Raw genomic sequence first — 17,870 nt, 5'->3', positions numbered from 1 at the left:
TCTCAAGGTACAAAGAGGCTGCATTTTCTTTATCTGTTCTTCTCTCCGTGGACATTTAGGTGCCTCCACCTCTTGGCTATGGTGTTCCATATTTTTAAACAAATCTAAAGAAACCAAAGCCCTATTCTGCTTTCAAACTCCCCATTTTTATTTTTTATTTTTTTTGACATAGGGTCTCGCACCATCGTCTAGGCTGCCGTGGTGCAACCTCAGCTCACTGCAACCGCCACCTCCTGGGCTCCAGTGATCCTCTCGCCTCAGCCTCCTGAGGAGCTGGGACTCCAGGTGTGTGCCACCAGCCTGGACAATTTTTTATATTTTCAGTAGAGACAGAGTTTCGATATGTTGTCCAGGCTGATCCCAACTCCTGGTCTCAAGTGATCTGCCCTCCTCGGCCTCCCAAAGGGCTGGGGTTACAGGCATCAGCCACTGCGACTGGCCTGCGTTTTCTTAAGGTGAGAAATTTTAAGCTGTTTCTTCCTGCTTCTGTTTCCACCTTGTCTCCCTCCAGACGTCGTCTAAACGGTGCCACCGAGACATTGTCTGAACGGAAGCACCGATCCCCCATTTTCTTAAGGTGAGAAATTTTATGCCGTTTCTTCCTGCCCTTGTGTCTCCACCTCGCCTCACTCCAGGCATCGTCGGAACGGAGCCACTGACCCCCGAGCATTTTTATTGATCACTGCTGCCCTCTGTGCTCGAATTTTGTATTTTAACGATTTTCTGGGGTCCTGAATTTACAAATGTGAAACTCAGTATCCTGGATTGTTCCGACCTCACAGCCATTGAGACACAATACGTCAGGACATCATGGATCTAACACTTGTTGGATGGACGAGCGTGGTGCTTTTAGAAGTGGGTCTCCGGCGAGGTCCGTCCGCTCCCGTGAGGAAGTGAGGGGCCTGTGGTCTCCGGCGAGGTCCGTCCGCTCCCGTGAGGGGGTGAGGGGCCTGTGGTCTCCGGCGAGGTCCGTCCGCTCCCGTGAGGGGGTGAGGGGCCTGTGGTCTCCGGCGAGGTCCGTCCGCTCCCGTGAGGGGGTGAGGGGCCTGTGGTCTCCGGCGAGGTCCGTCCGCTCCCGTGAGGGGGTGAGGGGCCTGTGGTCTCCGGCGAGGTCCGTCCGCTCCCGTGAGGGGGTGAGGGGCCTGTGGTCTCCGGCGAGGTCCGTCCGCTCCCGTGAGGGGGTGAGGGGCCTGTGGTCTCCGGCGAGGTCCGTCCGCTCCCGTGAGGGGGTGAGGGGCCTGTGGTCTCCGGCGAGGTCCGTCCGCTCCCGTGAGGAAGTGAGGGGCCTGTGGTCTCCGGCGAGGTCCGTCCGCTCCCGTGAGGGGGTGAGGGGCCTGTGGTCTCCGGCGAGGTCCGTCCGCTCCCGTGAGGGGGTGAGGGGCCTGTGGTCTCCGGCGAGGTCCGTCCGCTCCCGTGAGGGGGTGAGGGGCCTGTTCTGAGCGATCCGCAGCCCTGGGTGTGAGCCTGCACGACTCTTGCCCACCCTGCAGACCTGTACACGGGCGCGTGACCAGGACGAGCGGCCATCCCAGAGACCCTCAGGCAGGGCCGCCGCAGGCTCGAGGTGGGTCTCAGGCTGGGAGGGGCAGTCCTCCACCCGCTGGGGCAGCTCGGGGTGAGGGTGCGCCCGGGACGATGCGGGTTGGCCAGGTGACAGCCACCTGTCCTCGTGCTCATCCTCATGAAGCCTGGCCACACGGGCCGTGCGTGAAGTCTCTGGTTTAGGGAAATTGCATTTTCATGTCCCTCACGATATGGTGAAAACCATGGATCCGAGGAAAGAGGCTACCAGGCTCCCTGTTCCCACGCCCCGTGCTGGCATGCCCTGGCGACAGATCCCCAAAGTTGGAAAGTTCTCCCCAAGGGAGGAGAGAACGCGGCGCCTATGCCTTCGTTTACGGCCCGGGGTTGCCTGCGGGCTTGGAGGGGCGTGAAGGAATAATAGGAAGGGAAGCTCTGTCCACCGTGGAGGTGGCTTTGCCGCCTAGCAGGGAGGTACTGCACCTTGGTGGACTGCGAGCAGCTCCTGGTTCCCCCAGAGCCTTCAGCCCACTCTGGGACAGCAGCAGGGACGGCAGTGATGGGGTTCGTGGCTGGGAGTCCTGTTCCTTGGGCTCAAGTTTGCTTTCAGAGAGCTCCGGCCCAGGAGGGGGTGGGCGTCCACCTGCCTGCTGTGGGGGAAGGGGCCCTGTAATCCTGAGTCTTACTTGGAGCGGGACCTGGTGACCCCAGCCCACGACAGCCAAGCCCCAGCTGAGCTCAGGGGTGAGGAGATCACAGGCTTCTGTAATAGGCTGTCCGTCTGCTGGGTGAAGGCATCCGCTGGGTGAAGGTGCAGACCCCTGGGGCTGGGGGACTCTGGCTTCCTGAGAAGCTGTGGACCCTGATGCCTCCTGGGCAGGTAGGCCCCGGAAGGATGAGCTGGTCGAGGCAGGTGACTCTCTAGGGGCCGCACAGTGCCCTGCCTGACAGCAGGTGGGGCAGGTCAGGGGAGGAGCCCCTAGTCCAGCCCAAGCCCCACAGGACCTAGAAGAGGCTGAGACTGGGCCCCGGCGCTGGAGCTTGACCTTGACCTTGGTCAGACCATGGAGCCGATTCATTCCACAGACTAAGAACCCACAATGAGCATTTGGCCAGGAGGAGCCCAGGGTGGGACGTTGGGCATCACAAGCCCCAGCCCAGGGGCCAGGCTCAGGCACAGAGGGTATGGGGCCTGGGGTGGAGTGGGGTGTGTGGCGGAGCCCAGTGCTGGGGGTGGTGAGTGAGGGACTCTGTGTGTGGTGAGCACAGGTGGGGGTGGTAGCAGTGATGGGTGCAGCTTGTCCCGGGTCTCCAGGCGGCCCACAGCCAAGGATCACCCACCACTGAGGGGAGCCATCTCTGGCTGCAGATGTGGACGCGGCTGTGGAAGTGGCCGTGGATGTGGATGTGGCCGTGGATGTGGCAGGCAGTGCTGGGGGAGAGCTGGGAGGGCGGCTGACCCCCCTCCTCCTGATGTAGTGAAGCCTGTGCTCTGCTCCCCTCAGCCTTGGGTCGGGTGTGGCTCCAAGGGACACAGAGTTGGGTTCACTGCATTGGGAGAGGGTTCAGGCCACGGCCTTACAGGAGGCGCTGCCACTCCCGGGTAGGTGGGCCCCACGCCCCGTGTTGGCCTCGGAACTGTAGGGTGCCCACCTTGGAGGTGTGGCTGGTCACAATCTCTGCAGCCACCCAGGTGCTGACGTCATCTGCGTTTCTTAGAAGCTGTAACAGATACTTGTCCTGAACGTAATTGGGCAGAAATAAGCTGCAGGTTTTGGCCGAAAGAGACTCAGAAGAGCTGGCTCTGGAAGAGAAATATGGTCCCCGTCACCCCCAGGACTTGTGCAGGTGGCCCCGCCCGGCCCCGGGGCTGCTGGTGCAGGGTGGGCTGGGGTCAGGCCACGAGGCCGCTCCGACTGGCAAACACCACTCTCTCGTGTCTCTGGAGACACAGGCATCTCCCGCTGGTCAGGAGCGTCCACAAGACTCTTACGGGAAGCCCCCGAGACCCTCTACCACCGCTCCCAGCTGAGGGTCCCGGACGCTCACTTGGGGATGGCAGTGCTCTTGTCCATGACGCCCAGAGCCCGTGAGTTCAGGAAGTGGACCGGGTGGCACTTTTGAAACAACTCCTGCCCAGAACATGGAAACAAGAGGTTCAGGCTTCCATCCCTTAGGGCCTTGTGTCCAAGGCAGGGTCCCAGGGAGGGTGGGTGTTTTCTGGGGGGCCAGCTCTGCAATCCCAGGTTCAATACCCACCCAACAGTCTACAGGGATCGGCTGCAGGGCTCCCCATGTGCTTGGCCCCCAGGGGCTCATGGCGTCTGGGGCAGCCCTCGTGACAGCAGGTGGATCACTAGATTGGCATCACTGCTGTCACCTGCTACGTGATGTGGGCTCCTGGGATGGCAGGGACCTGGGAAGAGGCCACCTGAGGGCCAGCTGTGGTGGCGGCAGAGGAAGTTGGGCAGGGCCCTGGCAGCTGGGTGGGGGCACAAGGAGCTGGGTTGGCCCAGCTCCGGTGGAGGGGCTGGGGGGAGAGACTCAGAGCCCCATGCGGCCCTCAGGGCGTCCTCTAGTGCCTGTGAGGCCAGAGTGCTGGGCAGAGGCAGGGCCAGGCCCAGCGGGCGGTGGTCTGGAGAGGAGGACTCAGCTTTGCTGGGGCCTCCCATTGAGGCAGCAGCTGCCTGGACCTGTGCACCTGGCAGCCACCCCCAACCTGTGCACCTGGCAGCTGGCCCCTTCTCTGCCCATGTGTTCCTCTGGAAGCAGCCGCTGAGGGCCCTATGGGCGCGGAGTGTTTCTGGGGCCCCGACTCGCAGGTGACCTGGGTGCAGATCCTCGCCCTCCTCACCTGCTGTAGCAGCGTGAGCTGGCTGAAGAGCTGGTGAGTGCTGTACTCCGTCAGGAAGTAGGGCCCCTTCTCACTGGTCTTGGCGCAGGGGCCGTAGAAGTCCTCGAGGAAGCAGGGCTTGGGCAGGGCCGCGGCAATGGTGTACGGGCGCTCCTTGTGTGGCGGCAGCACCAGCCCGTTGCCTCGGGGCAGCCTCCAGGGGAAGCTCTGCAGGGCAGGCCGGGCACTGAGGGGCCCAAGCTCCATGTCCCCTCCGGGTCAGGGGTCCAGGGAGGCAGGGTGGGGGGGTGAGGACCAGGCCAGGTGCAAGCCCAGTACTCCTCAGACTGGCCCAGCCAGAGCCAGAGAGCAGCCTGCCCACCCGCAGCTGTGCTGGCACAAGGATGCCTGTCCTGGTCGTTTCAGCAGGTCCCCCATGGGCAGGACGCTGAGGTTTAATGGAAAGGGCATTTCTCTCCCCACACTGGCTTCTTCTGCCTTAGTCTCTGGCCCATGGGTCAATGAGTTACAGCAGGACCCTCCTCCCCTGAGCACCCGGGATGGTGCAGGAGGTGCCAGCCCAGCAGGGCTGCCTGGGACCGGGAACATGGAGGGGGTATGTGAGTGTGCACGTGTGGATGTGAGGGTGCATGCGTGTGTGTGTGGATGTGTGTGCGGGTGCACGTGTGTGCATGTGTGGATTGCGTGAGGTGCACACGTGTAGGTGTGGATATGTGTGAGGGTGCACGAGTGCATGTATGGCTGTGTGAAGATGCACGTGTGTGTGCACGTGTGGATTGAGTGTGCACGTGTGGATTGAGTGCACGTGTGCACGTGTGGATGTGTGATATGCACAGGTATGTATGTGCACACAAGTGTATGTGCACACATCTGTGTATGCATGTATGGCTGTGTGAAGGTGCACGTGCGTGTGCACGTGTGGATTGAGTGTGCACGCATGTGCACGTGTGGATGTGTGTGATGTGCACAGGTATGTTTGTGCACACAAGTGTATGTGCACACGTCTGTGTATGCATGTATACGGCTGTGCCCATTTGCACTTGTGTGTATGTGTGTGCATGCACCAGTTGTGTCTTTGAGGCTGGGCTCAGGGACCCACATCCGCCTGTCCAGGGAGGACCTCCCCTGAGAAAGGACCCCACCTTCCTGGAGATGCCGTCCTCTGAGAGCCTCTTACAGAGGGCGTTGAAGGGTCTGGCATCCTCCTCGGCCTCCCTGGGGTTCTCCAGGTCTGTGCCGCGAGGGCTGCCCTCGGCCCGCCGGTCCATGCCCACCTCCAGGAGGCCCAGCAGGTGCTTGGCAGAGCCGTCCAGGGGTAGGATCTAGGCAGAAGCACGGTGGTGGGGGGTCACTGCCACCTTCTGGAGGAGGGTGGCACCTCCCGCTGTGGGAGCCCCGGGTGCGGCCGCCCAGCTCGGCACCACTGTCACCTTGGAGGAGATGAAGTCCTCTAGCTTCCCCAGCAGCCCGCTGTTCCGAGAGAAGTCCACGGCGTAGCAGTCCTCCACCCAGGCCTGCAGGACGCAGAGGCTCCGCCTGTAGATCTTGGTGAAGGTCGAGGTGGGGTCCTGGTGGGCCCTGGAGACGCAGGGGAGCTGCTGAGCTGCCAGGATGTGGGAGTCGGGGGCAGAGCCCCAGGGGCTGCGTGCGGCTCTCCCAGAGAGGCAGGGTGGGACCAGGCTCCATGTGTGCAGGGGACTTAGGGGGCTGGGGGTCTTCGTGGGTCCCTCCCCTGAGGCAGGAGCTGAGGTGCCAGGGAGGTGCCCAGCCTGGGCGTGTGGGGGCAAGGGGGTGCATGGAGTGTCCTGGGGGGGCAGCAGGTCAGCCCAGAGAGAGGCAGAGCCCCTCCCCCCTCAGCCCACCACCCCTCTCCTGACACCAGGTGCTGGCCATGGGTACCAAGGGAGGCTGGCGGCCGGCAGGACCCTCTGCTTAGTGCTCCCCCTTCCCCCAGCTGACCTTCTGGCTCTCACTGCCTGCCCACCTGCCCTCTGCTTTCCTCCTGGGTCAGCAGGAAGAGACCCCGACTCCCCCAGGTCCCCTCCCAGAGCTCCCAGGTGCCCAGGCCACCGCCCTCCTGCCCCAGCTGCTTTCTCCGCATCCCTGTGTGTCCCCCACCTGCAGCCAGACCTCCAGCCAGGCTTCCCTGGCCCCTCACCCCCTTGGGTCGCCAGGGACCACCTCGTTCTTCATGGTGGCTAAACCAGGCCCATGGGCGCCCACCCTGCCCCAGGGGGAAGCTCTGGCGGGCGTGGAGCTGTGGAGCTTGGTACCTGGTCAGCGTGCTGTTGATGCGGTCGAGGAGGAAGTGCAGGAAGTCGTGGGGTGTGCAGAAGTAGCGGAAGGTGTAGAGGAATTGCTGCACGTAGCCCTCCAGGAAGGCGTCGCTGTGGGGCGGGGCGGGCGGCGGTGAGGTGGCGGGGTGGCCTCACCCCAGGGCTCAGCTAGTGTTCGGTGGGGGGGGTGTGACTGTATGTGTGTGTGCGTTTTCTTTGTGTATCACTGTCAGGAGAATCCCCGGAGAAATTAAAAGGGGGGACATGCATAACCCTCAAATTTCAAATTTCATTTGAAATTCCCAACTACTTCCAGCCTTCCAGCACCAGGGCCTTTTTTTTTTTTTTTTTGGCAGAGTTTCGCTCTTGTCGCCCAGGCTGGAGTGCAATGGTGTGATCTCCGCCTCCCAGGTTCAAGCAATTTTCCTGCCTCAGCCTCCCGAATAGCTGGGACTACAGGCGCCCACCATGCCCGGCTAATTTTTGTGTTTTAGTAGAGACGGGGTTTCACCATGTTTCCCAGGCTGGTCTCGAACTCCTGACCTCAGGTGATCTGCCTGCCTCGGCCACCCAAAGTGCTGGGATGACAGGCGTGAGCCACCGTGCTGAACACCAGGGCCTTTCTGAACGCAGCCCTCTGCAGGGCTTTGTGGCGTCTCCACTCGCAGGACCCGTTAGCTCGGGAAGCTGAGGGAGCTGGTGCCTCGGGACCGGGCGCAATGCTGCACGCTCAAAGGTTCTGGGTCTTCACTGGGTGAAACCGGGCCACCCTCAGGAGACACTGACCAGGGCCCCGCCTGCAGGTCTGGGACTGTCCTGGGAGCCCGACGGCCACGGTCAGGAAGCGGAGGCCTGGCAAGGCCTCCTCCCACCCTGGAGGAGTCTCAGGCAGGAGATGGCGTGGCCCTGGAACAAGGGGCCTGGTCACCCGCTCACCTGGGGTCCGAGGACACAGGTGGTCACAGCCCCAGCCCCAGGCTGCCCTGCAAAGGTGACGCCCACCAGGTCCACAGAGCGGGGAAGCCCCTCATGACCACATCACGGCCAGGAGACGCTCCTTCCATGGAAGCACAGCGCGCGCACACACGCCATGCAAGCCGCAAACTCTACAACCACAGACACGCACGCCACACACGGGGACAAAGCCACACAGAACTCCACAACCAGACGCGCACACCACACACGCGCACACAAGCCACACTATACCCCATACCACACATACGTGCACACACACACTATACCCGCCACACACCACAGATCACACGTGCACACATGCCACACTATACCTCACGCCACATGTGCACACACTATACCCTACACCGCACAGCACACACGTTCACACACACCGCACTATACCCCACGCCACACACCACATACACACTATACTCCACACCACACACCACACACATACTACCCCATACCACACACCACACATGTGCATACACACCACACAAAACCCAACCACACGTGTACACGCCACACTACACCCCATGCCATACACACATGCACACCTGCCACGCAATACCCAACCACACACCACACACACCACACAATACTCCACATCACACACCATACATGGGCACGCAAGCCACACACCACCCCACACATGCACACACATCACACTATACCTCACAACCGCACACGTACCTACTACACCACACGATATCCCACAACCACACACCACACACGTGCACACAAGCCACACTATACCCCACACCACACATACGTGCACACACACACTATACCCGCCACACACCACAGATCACACGTGCACACATGCCACACTATACCTCACGCCACATGTGCACACACTGTACCCCACACCGCACAGCACACACGTGCACACACACACTGTACCCCACACCACACACCACACACACACTACCCCATACCACACACCACACACGTGCATACGCACCACACAAAACCCAACCACACACGTGTACACGCCACACTACACCCCATGCCATACACACATGCACACCTGCCACGCAATACCCAACCACACACCACACACACCACACAATACTCCACATCACACACCATACATGGGCACGGAAGCCACACACCACCCCACACATGCACACACATCACACTATACCTCACAACCGCACACGTACCTACACCACACGATATCCCACAACCACACACCACACACGTGCACACACGTCACATTATACCCCAAGCCCCACACACGTGTGCTCACATGCCAGACAGTATCCCATCAGCACATACACACACCACACACATCACACACTCCATACAAGCCTAAATACACATCACATTTGTGTACTACACATGCACAACAAAGCACATCACACATTACCGGGACACACCACACATGCACACACACCAAGAACGCACCACACTGCACACGTGCCCAGTCACGCACACGGATGTCTCCCACAACAGCACGGAGACCCTGCGGTGGGCGTGGGCTGTGTCTGTCTTGCAGATGACGAGGCTGAGAACTAGGTCCAAGGGTCAGCCTGGACCCCTGGCTAGTAGGTGGCCCCATGTGACCAGGGGCAGCTCACCTTGGGAGAACGGGGTCGGAGGTGGGGCCACCGTCCCTCTCTAGAGGGTCGTTGGGGTAACGGGGTCGGGGGAAGGGGCCACGTCCCTCTCTAGAGGGTCCTTGGGGTAACGGGGTCGGGGGGCCACGTCCCTCTCTAGAGGGTCCTTGGGGTAACGGGGTTGGGGGGGCCACGTCCCTCTCTAGAGGGTCCTTGGGGTAACGGGGTCGGGGGCCACGTCCCTCTCTAGAGGGTCCTTGGGGTAACGGGGTTGGGGGGCCACGTCCCTCTCTAGAGGGTCCTTGGGGTAACGGGGTTGGGGGGGCCACGTCCCTCTCTAGAGGGTCCTTGGGGTAACGGGGTCGGGGGGCCACGTCCCTCTCTAGAGGGTCCTTGGGGTAACGGGGTCGGGGGGCCACGTCCCTCTCTAGAGGGTCCTTGGGGTAACGGGGTTGGGGGTGGCCACCATCCCTCTCTGGGGGCCTGCCTGTCGCCACTGGCTGCTGAGAGCCCTGGCTCCCTGCTGTCCTCCTTGGCGTCCTTTGCTGGGCCCCATGGCCTCTGCTCAGAGAGGACCCTTGGGGCTCCAAGGTGGTGTCATAAGGGTCCCATAAGCCAACATGGGGTTGGCCCCAGTCACTGGCAGGGTGGCCTCTCTGGGAGCTGGTCAGACCAGTGGGTCCAGAGCCTGCTGCAGCTCCCAGTGCCTGAGAACAGGGTGCAGCCCAGGGGCCCATGCAGGCCAGAGTGGGTGAAAGGCCAAGGGGGCTGGTGGGGCGGCCGGGGGTCTGGCCCGGTGGCCCTGGTGGAGGTGAGTGGGCCCGGCAGCTCCTCCCTGCTGCAGGCGTACGTACGCACACCAGCGTTTACGGATCAGGGGTCTCCTGAGCCAGTGTGCACACCGAGTAGAGGGGGCTGCAGAAAGAAACACCCCAGCCTCACCCGTCCCTGGAGCTAATTACCCCGGGTGTTCTGACTCGGTGAGTTGGATGAAGTCCAGGCCACATCGCTGAGCTGCCTGTGCGTGTTATTTTTGGAAGCCATTGCGTGTGTTAATTATGCAGGGCGGGTTCCGCAGCACCTCCGGGCACCACCAGGCGCACCCTGAGACCTGGTGCCCAGGCCCACAGGCGGCGGAGGCCACTCTGGCCAGGGCTCTGCAAAGCTGCCGGTGGCACCTAGTGCACGTTGGCCTAAACCCTGATTAAACATTTCTCTAAACTAAAAAGTGCAAACCCCGCCTAGCTGAGCGGCGAGGGCACGTTCCCCACCTCTTCTCAGCACCCCGGGCTACGTCTCCTTTTCTGGGTGAGCTTTTCTCCCAACGCACCTGGAGTACAGGTAGGCCATGAGCCCCAGCGGCGTGCCGGCCTGCAGGATGCGGGCCTTCTGCCGGCCGCCCGGGTGCTTGTTGACGTTGTAGAAGATGAGCGAGGAGGACTCGTCCAGGGGGCTGAAGTCCAGCGTGTCGCAGGGGGCGGCCGCAATGTTCACGATCACCGGGAGGGCGCAGGGCTCCAGGCCCCAGCGTTCCGCGTACATGACCTGCCGGAGCGGGACACGGGCGCTTGGTCGCTCTGCCCCTCGCCCCAGGGCTTCCTGGCATTGGACCCTCAAATCAGGGCCCCTTTTATGACTTCACACGGACAGATTTACAGCATCCAACAGTGGGAGGCCCGTCTGAAGCTACTGCCTCACGGGGCAGAGCGGGGCCCGGAGCCCACTTGCCTGCAGATACTTCTTGACCAAGCTGAGGAATTGCACCCTGGATTTCATTTCTTCCAGCTGCCCTTTCAGCTTGGACAGCATGGTCTTGACGTCGGAACCTGTGGGTGGAGCAGAGTGGGTGGGGGCCGGGCTGCCTGCAGCCGGGGTCTCGGACCTGTGCCCACAGGGGCCTTACCTTTGTTCCTCTTTTCCTTCTGTAAGAGTTTCTGGTAGAATTTCAGGGTCTTGCGGTAGTTTCTTTTCTCCATCATGAGCTGCTGTTCCAGCTCCTGGGGACGAAACACAGCGCCTAAGCCCCAGGCAGCCCCAACACACGTCAGCCACATCCAGGGCCAGGCCCCACCCCACTGGGGCCTCCCTGGCCTTGGAGATCAGCTGCAGGGCAGGGTCCCATGGAGACAGAGGCCCACTCAGCCAGCGAGGCCAGCCCTGGCCTGGGCAGTGTGGTCTGGGGGGCCCTGGGCTGCCCCCAGGCTCACAGGGCAGTGCCCAGCTTGGGGCTGACTGCTCCCTGCGCCCCTCACCCACAGTCAGGCCCTTGTGGGGGATGCTCAGGGGAACCAGGCCCCACCAAGTCAGCACCAGGCCCTCCTGCCCAAGCAGGCAGGGCTGTGCCACCTCTGGGCCCCCAAGTGCACATTGTGGGCGGGGCTGGGGGCAGGGGGTGGCAGCGGGACCTCCCCAACGTGCATCCCATGTGTCTTCAGGTGTCTGCCTTTTTATTTTTTATTTTAGTTATTATTTTTGAGACGGGGTTTTTCTCTTGTTGCCCAGGCTGGAGTGCAATGGCACCATCTCAGCTCACCACAACCTCTGCCTCCCAGGTTCAAGTGATTCTCCTGCCTCAGCCTCCCGAGTAGCTGGGATTACAGGCATGCACCACCATGCCCGGCTAATTTTGTATTTTTGGTAGAGATGGGGTTTCTCCATGTCGGTCAGGCTGGTCTTGAACTCCCGACCTCAGGTGATCTGCCTGCCTCGGCCTCCCAGAGTGCCGGGATTACAGGTGTGAGCCACCACGCCTGGCCGTTTTTTATTTTTATTGACTTTTTAATTTAATTTTATTTTTTATTTTTTGAGATGAGGTCTTGCTCTGTCACTCGGGCTGGAGTGCGGTGGCTCGATTCGCTCTGCTGCCCAGGTGGGAGTGCGGTGGCGCGATCACAACTCACTGCAACCTCCAACTCCCTGGGTTTAAGCAGTTCTCCCATCTCAGCCTCCCAAAGTGCTGGGATTACAGGCGTGAGCCACTGCACCAGCCTTGCCTTTCTTTTAAACTTAAAGAAGCCCAATGATGCGGATTCCAGCTGGCCCGTGCAGACGAGCCCCCCAAAAACCCTCCTCCCGGGAACCCACTGGCTGGACCATCGCGGTTTGCTGGGCGGCGGCCGCAGCGTTTGCCCCAGCCCTTGGGTGCTCCGTAGAGCATGAGCGTTGAGTGTAAATGTGAGTGCACGCCCGGGTGTGATTCTCCGGAACCTGCCCAGAGTCTGAGTTCCTGCCTGCGAGATGGAGCCGGGGACCTCATCCCCAGAGCAGTCGCCATGAGGGAAGCAGTACTGAGGCCAGACGGGCAGGTCCTGACTGCAGGAGCTGGGGGCGAGGGCCGCCGGGCGCTGCTTCATGCACAGACAGCAGCTGGGGCTGAGCGCCTCCCTGGACGGGACTCTACATTCAGGGAGAGGGCGCCGCGTTGTCCCAGGATGCCTCCCACGCCTGGCCGGGCAGCCCTCGTCTGAGCACTCCTTCTGTCCTACGGGACAGGCACACGGGTGTAGAGGCTGGAGGAGGGGTGCCCTGAGGATGGGCTGCCAGGGCAGTGACCCCAGAGACGGCCCTTCCCTCCAGGGGTACAGGGGCAGATACAGCCTCCTCCTGCACCCGTGGGGCTTGGCCCAGTACTGAGGAGGGTGGTGATTCTGGGGGTGAGGAGGGTGGTGATTCTGGGGTGAGGGGTCTGGGAAGTCTTGGGGGTCCATGGGAGCTGGGCCTTGAGCAGCAGGTCTTCAGGGGGACTGTGAGGTGCCACGGGGCAGGGGCACCTGGCTGGGGGCAGAGGTGAGAGGCGCGGCAGCCCTCGGCCCGCAGCCTCCTGTGAGGGTTCACGTGCCCAGGGCCCGAAGCGACTGCCCCAAGGGGCTCATCCGCGAGCCGGTCCACCAGGCTTCCTTTCGTGAAGTGCGGTTGGCTCAGATCCACACAGCCACCCCCTCGCCTTGTCAGCCGCCAGTGACTCTGCTATTGACAGGGTTTATTTTTGAATGTTTTTTGCAAAATAAAAAAATGCAGGCAACATTTCTATTTAACTACTTGAATCTGCTCTATCTGGTGGTTCCATGGAGACGGGGTCCCTGTGCTGTCTTCTCCCACGCACGGGTTCAGCAGCGGCCGTGGCAGTGCCACGGAGGGCCAGGCTCCCGGCTACGGCAGTGTGGGCAGTGTCCCAGCTGCGTAAAGACCAGGCCTCTGCAGAACCTCGGCCACTAAGCCAGGTTCCCCAAGCCCTCTCGATCCCGCTGCCACGCAGCCAAGTGCGACCCTGCCTCCCACACTGAGCTGCAGGCTGCTGTGGCTGCCTAAAGTGCAGTGAAATTAAAACATCAGGTCCTCAGTCACGTGGGCCATGTTTCCAGAGCTCAGTAGCCACACGTGGCTGTTGGCTACCCCGTGGACAGCGTCTAGAACATTCCATCATCAAGGAAGGACCTACCGGGCTGGGCAGGTTGAGGTTGGTAAACGCAGGTGTCCCCATGGAGCTGTGTTCTGCTGCCGGGGCACCTGGTCCTGGCTTCTGAGGATGGTGGTGGCCACGTTCCCCCATGGCCTGCACCATGGGGCCCTCGTCCGGCCCCCGGAGGTAACCGGCACCAGGCTCCATCCAGCCCTCTCACCCCCATCCATTTGCAGAGGTGCTGATGTCGAGAAAATCTCCTGGGAAAGGTCTGTGTACCCTGACGCATCCGGGAACCTGGAGGCGGGTGCCTGCGAGTCCGATGCCCGCCTGGCTGGAGTGCAGCTCACGCAGACTCGTCTCCGGCCGGCACCTCCACGGCCTCCGTTCACAGTCAGACTCGATGTCCGTCGGGGGCGCTCCTCACGCGGGAACCACAGGCGGACTCCATGAGGAGGACGGTCTTGACTGATTTTAATAAATCCACGGGAACTAAAATCCACACCACATGTGGGGCAGTGAGGAGGGAAACACGAGGCCAGGCTTCACCGGTGCAGACAGATGGGGGAGGAACCCACACCAGTGCTGTCCACGCTAACTCTGGGAGCCACGCTTGTTTTAACAGCAGGAGACGCGGATGCCAGCTCCACAGCCCCAGGGCACCCGCAGTGCTGAGCCCAGCACACACGGCCGGCACCGGTAGGTGGGGGTCAGCACTGAAGGGAGGAAATGCCCACCGGCTGCTCCAACCGCCCCAGAGAACGGCCCTCGCTGCACTGTGTGCGTTTTGGGCTGCGGATGTGAAAATCTGTCTCCAGGTGGTTTTTGCCCTTGCTGTGATTCTGAGCCTCCTGTTTTGAAACAGACACAGTAGCTCCTCCAAGAGAAACATGAGGCTGTGGCCATGGGCCGGACGCTGTGCATTTGGGGGCCGAGTGCTCCCCACTGGACACCATGAGTTTGGGGGCCGAGTGCTCCCCGCTGGACTCCGTTGAGTTTGGGGTCCGAGTGCTCCCTGCTGGACTCTGTGCGTTTGGGGGCCGAGTGCTCCCCACTGGACTCTGCGAGTTTGGGGGCCGAGTGCTCCCCGCTGGACTCTGCGAGTTTGGGGGCCGAGTGCTCCCCGCTGGACGCCGTGAGTTTGGGGGCCGAGTGCTCCCTGCTGGACTCCCTGCGTTTGGGGGCCGGGTCGTTTGGTGTCTGCTGTGCCGGCCGCCCTTTTCTCTCCCCAGCCCCGGGGGCGGCCTTTGCGTCCTCGAAGCCCCCTCAGGCCCCGTGTGGGGTGTCCGGGATGCAGGTGCAGAGGCTGTAGCACCGTGCGGGTCTTTCACGTGGCCCAGAAGCTGAAATGAAGTGAAGGCTTCACAGAGCTTAACCCCTGTCCCCTCACCTGCCCTGAAGGGACACCGGGTCATGTTCTGGACTGAGTCATAAAGTGCAGGCCAGGATGCGGCAGGAGAGGAGCAAGGAGGAGCCCCAGGAAGGGCTCCGATGCCCGGAGGCTGGGGGAGGCTTCCCACGGCGGCTCGGCTTGAGGCAGACAGTGGTGGGAGAGGTTCCCGGAGCTGATGGCCACTGGGCCCCTCCTGTCATCCACCCTGGAGTCCCGGGGCTCTCGAGAATACAGCCCAGGTCGGGGCTGTGGGTCACCGGTCCCACCTTGCGTCCAGAGCTCTGCAGGCCTCTCCTGCACCCAGGACTCCCCGGTCTAAGACCTCCTCTCCCTGCTGGCCAGGGAGGAGTTGCAGCTGCTCCTGACCCAGGATGGCACCGCTGGCCAGAAAGCCCGGACCAGGCTGCAGCGACCAGGCCTAGTCTGGACTTGCTGGGCAGGCGTTTTTGGTGTTTTCTTTCACCACAGCGAGGCTGCCCACGGGCCCGGAGGCTGTGCCTGCCCCACGGAAAACACGACCCAACGCAACCTGGTCACGAGCATGGAGGGGCCTCCTGTGAACCCATCGCCCGGGCGACCATGAGAGAAAAGCCCTTCCCTGTCCCCAGACGTGGAGCTCAGCCCAGGGAGGGGGCCCTGACCATCTCGACAGCCACGGGGTGGGGGCACCAGGACCAGTGTCACCCTGTTGGGGGCTCTGAGCACACGGTGCCATCTGTCACCTGCAGTGACCAGGAAGCTCTGCTGGAAGGAGACGCCCTGCCCCACCCTGCAGTGCCAAGGCCTGGGACTCACCGGGCTCTGGGCGTCGGGCAGGGCCCCGTCCACCTGCTGCCACCCCAGGTCCTTCACGTAGTTGTGGACGTCGGCCCCGAAGCAGTCGGCCTCGTAGAAGGCGCTGCACCAGCCGGGGCTGCAGCTCTGGAATCCGGCTGGGCCGGGGGACAAGGCTGGGCCGACCCCCTTGGACCTGGCCAGTCGGGTCACTGCCTCCATGTCTGAGGCCCCGCCAGCTGGCCGTCTGTCCTCGCCAGCCTCAGGCTGCTGCGCTCTCTCGGCTTTTACGGACCTCTGAGGCCGAAACCCCACCTCGAAGTTTCCCCGTGACAGTGCGTCCGAGTCCACATCCGACACCGAGGTGGGTGAGCAGGGGACCCTGCTGCTGGTCCTGGCCATGGCTGGCTTCTCTTTTCCTTGAAAGAAAGAGACGCAGGTTACGTGGACAGTGGCTCCTGTGGGCGGAGCCCGGGCAGGCTGTTAATGGGAGGCCGGTGGTGCTTGCACGCCCGACGCCCTTCTCTCTTGCACCCGCCCACCACGGGCGCCCCCCGGGCACGGCTGCCGCCTCCCAGTGCAGGGGAGATGCTGGGACCCTGAACTGCCGCACGGGGCCGGGTGACAGAGAGAGGCCTCTCCCCAGATGGAGCCCCACTCTCACTGCTTCCAAACTCGTACTCGCCCTGGGGTGGGGCCGGGCCCTGTCCTCGCTGGCTCAGCTATCAGGACTGTGTCCCTCTGCCCCCTCACGCTCTCCTCTTTTCTTCTGGAATTTAAAAAGTGGTCCCCAGCTCTGTCCCTGCGGAAGCTTCCCCTGTGCAGGGCTTTCCTGCCATCCAGGAGTGCACGGGCCTCATGCCCCAGCCTGCCTGCCTGGTCTCCGACTTGATAGGAACTGGGGCCGTCACCAAGCCTGGCCACGACCACGGACAGCCTGAGGGTGACCACCGCCCCCACCTTGTCCCTAACACCAAGCCTGCTGGCCGGACGCTGGGACGTCCCCAGCCTGGCACTCATGTGCCCTGGGATCCTGCGGCTAACAAGCCAGGAGCCCAGCCCCAGGGTCTTTTGGCAGCAAGCCCACTTCTGCCTTGTCACCAAAGCCCTGGCTCACAGGCCCCCCTCTGCTTGGAGAGCAGATCCCACCTGGCTCCCGGCAGCTCCCACTGTCCCAGTGGCCGGTGACAGAGGACCCCCCACCTCCAAGGTCCTGGGCTCCTGCTCGCCCCCAGGAGAGGACGGCCTTTGGCTGGGCACCCCCAGGAGAGGATGGCCTTTGGCTGGGCACCCCCAGGAGAGGACGGCCTTTGGCTGGGCACCCCCAGGAGAGGGCGGCCTTTGGCTGGGCACCCCCAGGAGAGGGCGGCCTTTGGCTGGGCACCCCCAGGAGAGGGCGGCCTTTGGCTGGGCACCCCCAGGAGAGGACGGCCTTTGGCTGGGCACCCCCGGGGCAAAGGCAGCCCTACTGGAGCAGTGCAGTCTGAGGCTGCCGGGACCCTGGGGCGCCCCCCGCATTGCAGAGAGCACAGAGGAGCCGCCCAGCAGAGCTCCTGCCGCGGGGCCCGCCCAGCACTTACCCAGGCGGTGCAGCGACGGCCTCTTGCTGGACGGGGAGCGGGGGCTTTGGCTGCCCTCGAGCTGTGACCCAGCCTCCTCCGCCGTGCTGACGACGAGAATGCAGGTCAGTCCCCACCTCCGCCCACTGGGAGGAGGCCGCAGTCTCCACAGGGCGGGGCCCACAGGCCCACACGTCTATGCGGAGCTCTCGCTGGAGGCGGCAGGAGCTCACCCCTCTCGGTCACTAAGGGGCACAGCAGCCGACGGGATTCCTGGGTCATTCACTGCTTGGGGTCCCTGGGGGGACTCGGGAGCAGCCTCTCAGTGCTGCGGGGCCGAGGAGGCCGGGGCTGGGGTGGGTGCCCTTGCTCACAGCTGTGTTTACTCCACACGCACGCGGAGGAGCTGCCCGGGCTGCTGGCACCGCGTGGAGCTGTGAGCAAGGCAATGTGGGGTGGCCGCCGCCCCACCCAACACAGCTCAGTGCTGGGCCCTGCGGGGTCTGGGGCCGCCTGTTTGGGAGTCTCTTCTCCTCCTTGGGGCCCTCACACTGGTCCCTCTGAGCAGGGAGCCCTGT

At 62.7% G+C, this 17,870-nt stretch overlaps 1 protein-coding gene across 1 annotated transcript in view; it reads right to left on the bottom strand.

Annotated features, from left to right (window-relative positions):
• Window positions 1-17,870, bottom strand: part of KNDC1 (kinase non-catalytic C-lobe domain containing 1) — a 67,573-nt gene that overhangs the window by 7,580 nt on the left and 42,123 nt on the right. The window contains exons 16-26 of the mRNA XM_003816259.5: window positions 17,314-17,399; window positions 15,755-16,152; window positions 11,071-11,164; window positions 10,896-10,993; window positions 10,498-10,712; window positions 6,649-6,762; window positions 5,806-5,953; window positions 5,518-5,697; window positions 4,376-4,582; window positions 3,571-3,653; window positions 3,175-3,325 (exon numbers count right to left, since the gene is read on the bottom strand). Of these exons, the coding sequence (XP_003816307.3) occupies window positions 3,175-3,325; window positions 3,571-3,653; window positions 4,376-4,582; window positions 5,518-5,697; window positions 5,806-5,953; window positions 6,649-6,762; window positions 10,498-10,712; window positions 10,896-10,993; window positions 11,071-11,164; window positions 15,755-16,152; window positions 17,314-17,399 (1,774 nt within the window). The remainder of the gene's footprint in view (window positions 1-3,174; window positions 3,326-3,570; window positions 3,654-4,375; window positions 4,583-5,517; window positions 5,698-5,805; window positions 5,954-6,648; window positions 6,763-10,497; window positions 10,713-10,895; window positions 10,994-11,070; window positions 11,165-15,754; window positions 16,153-17,313; window positions 17,400-17,870) is intronic.

The sequence above is a fragment of the Pan paniscus genome, chromosome 8 (genome assembly GCF_029289425.2).
Source record: "Pan paniscus chromosome 8, NHGRI_mPanPan1-v2.0_pri, whole genome shotgun sequence".
Classification (NCBI taxonomy): Eukaryota; Metazoa; Chordata; class Mammalia; order Primates; family Hominidae; genus Pan; species Pan paniscus.
The sequence above is the reverse complement of the archived record's forward strand: the minus strand, read 5'-3'. Positions and strand labels throughout refer to the sequence as shown.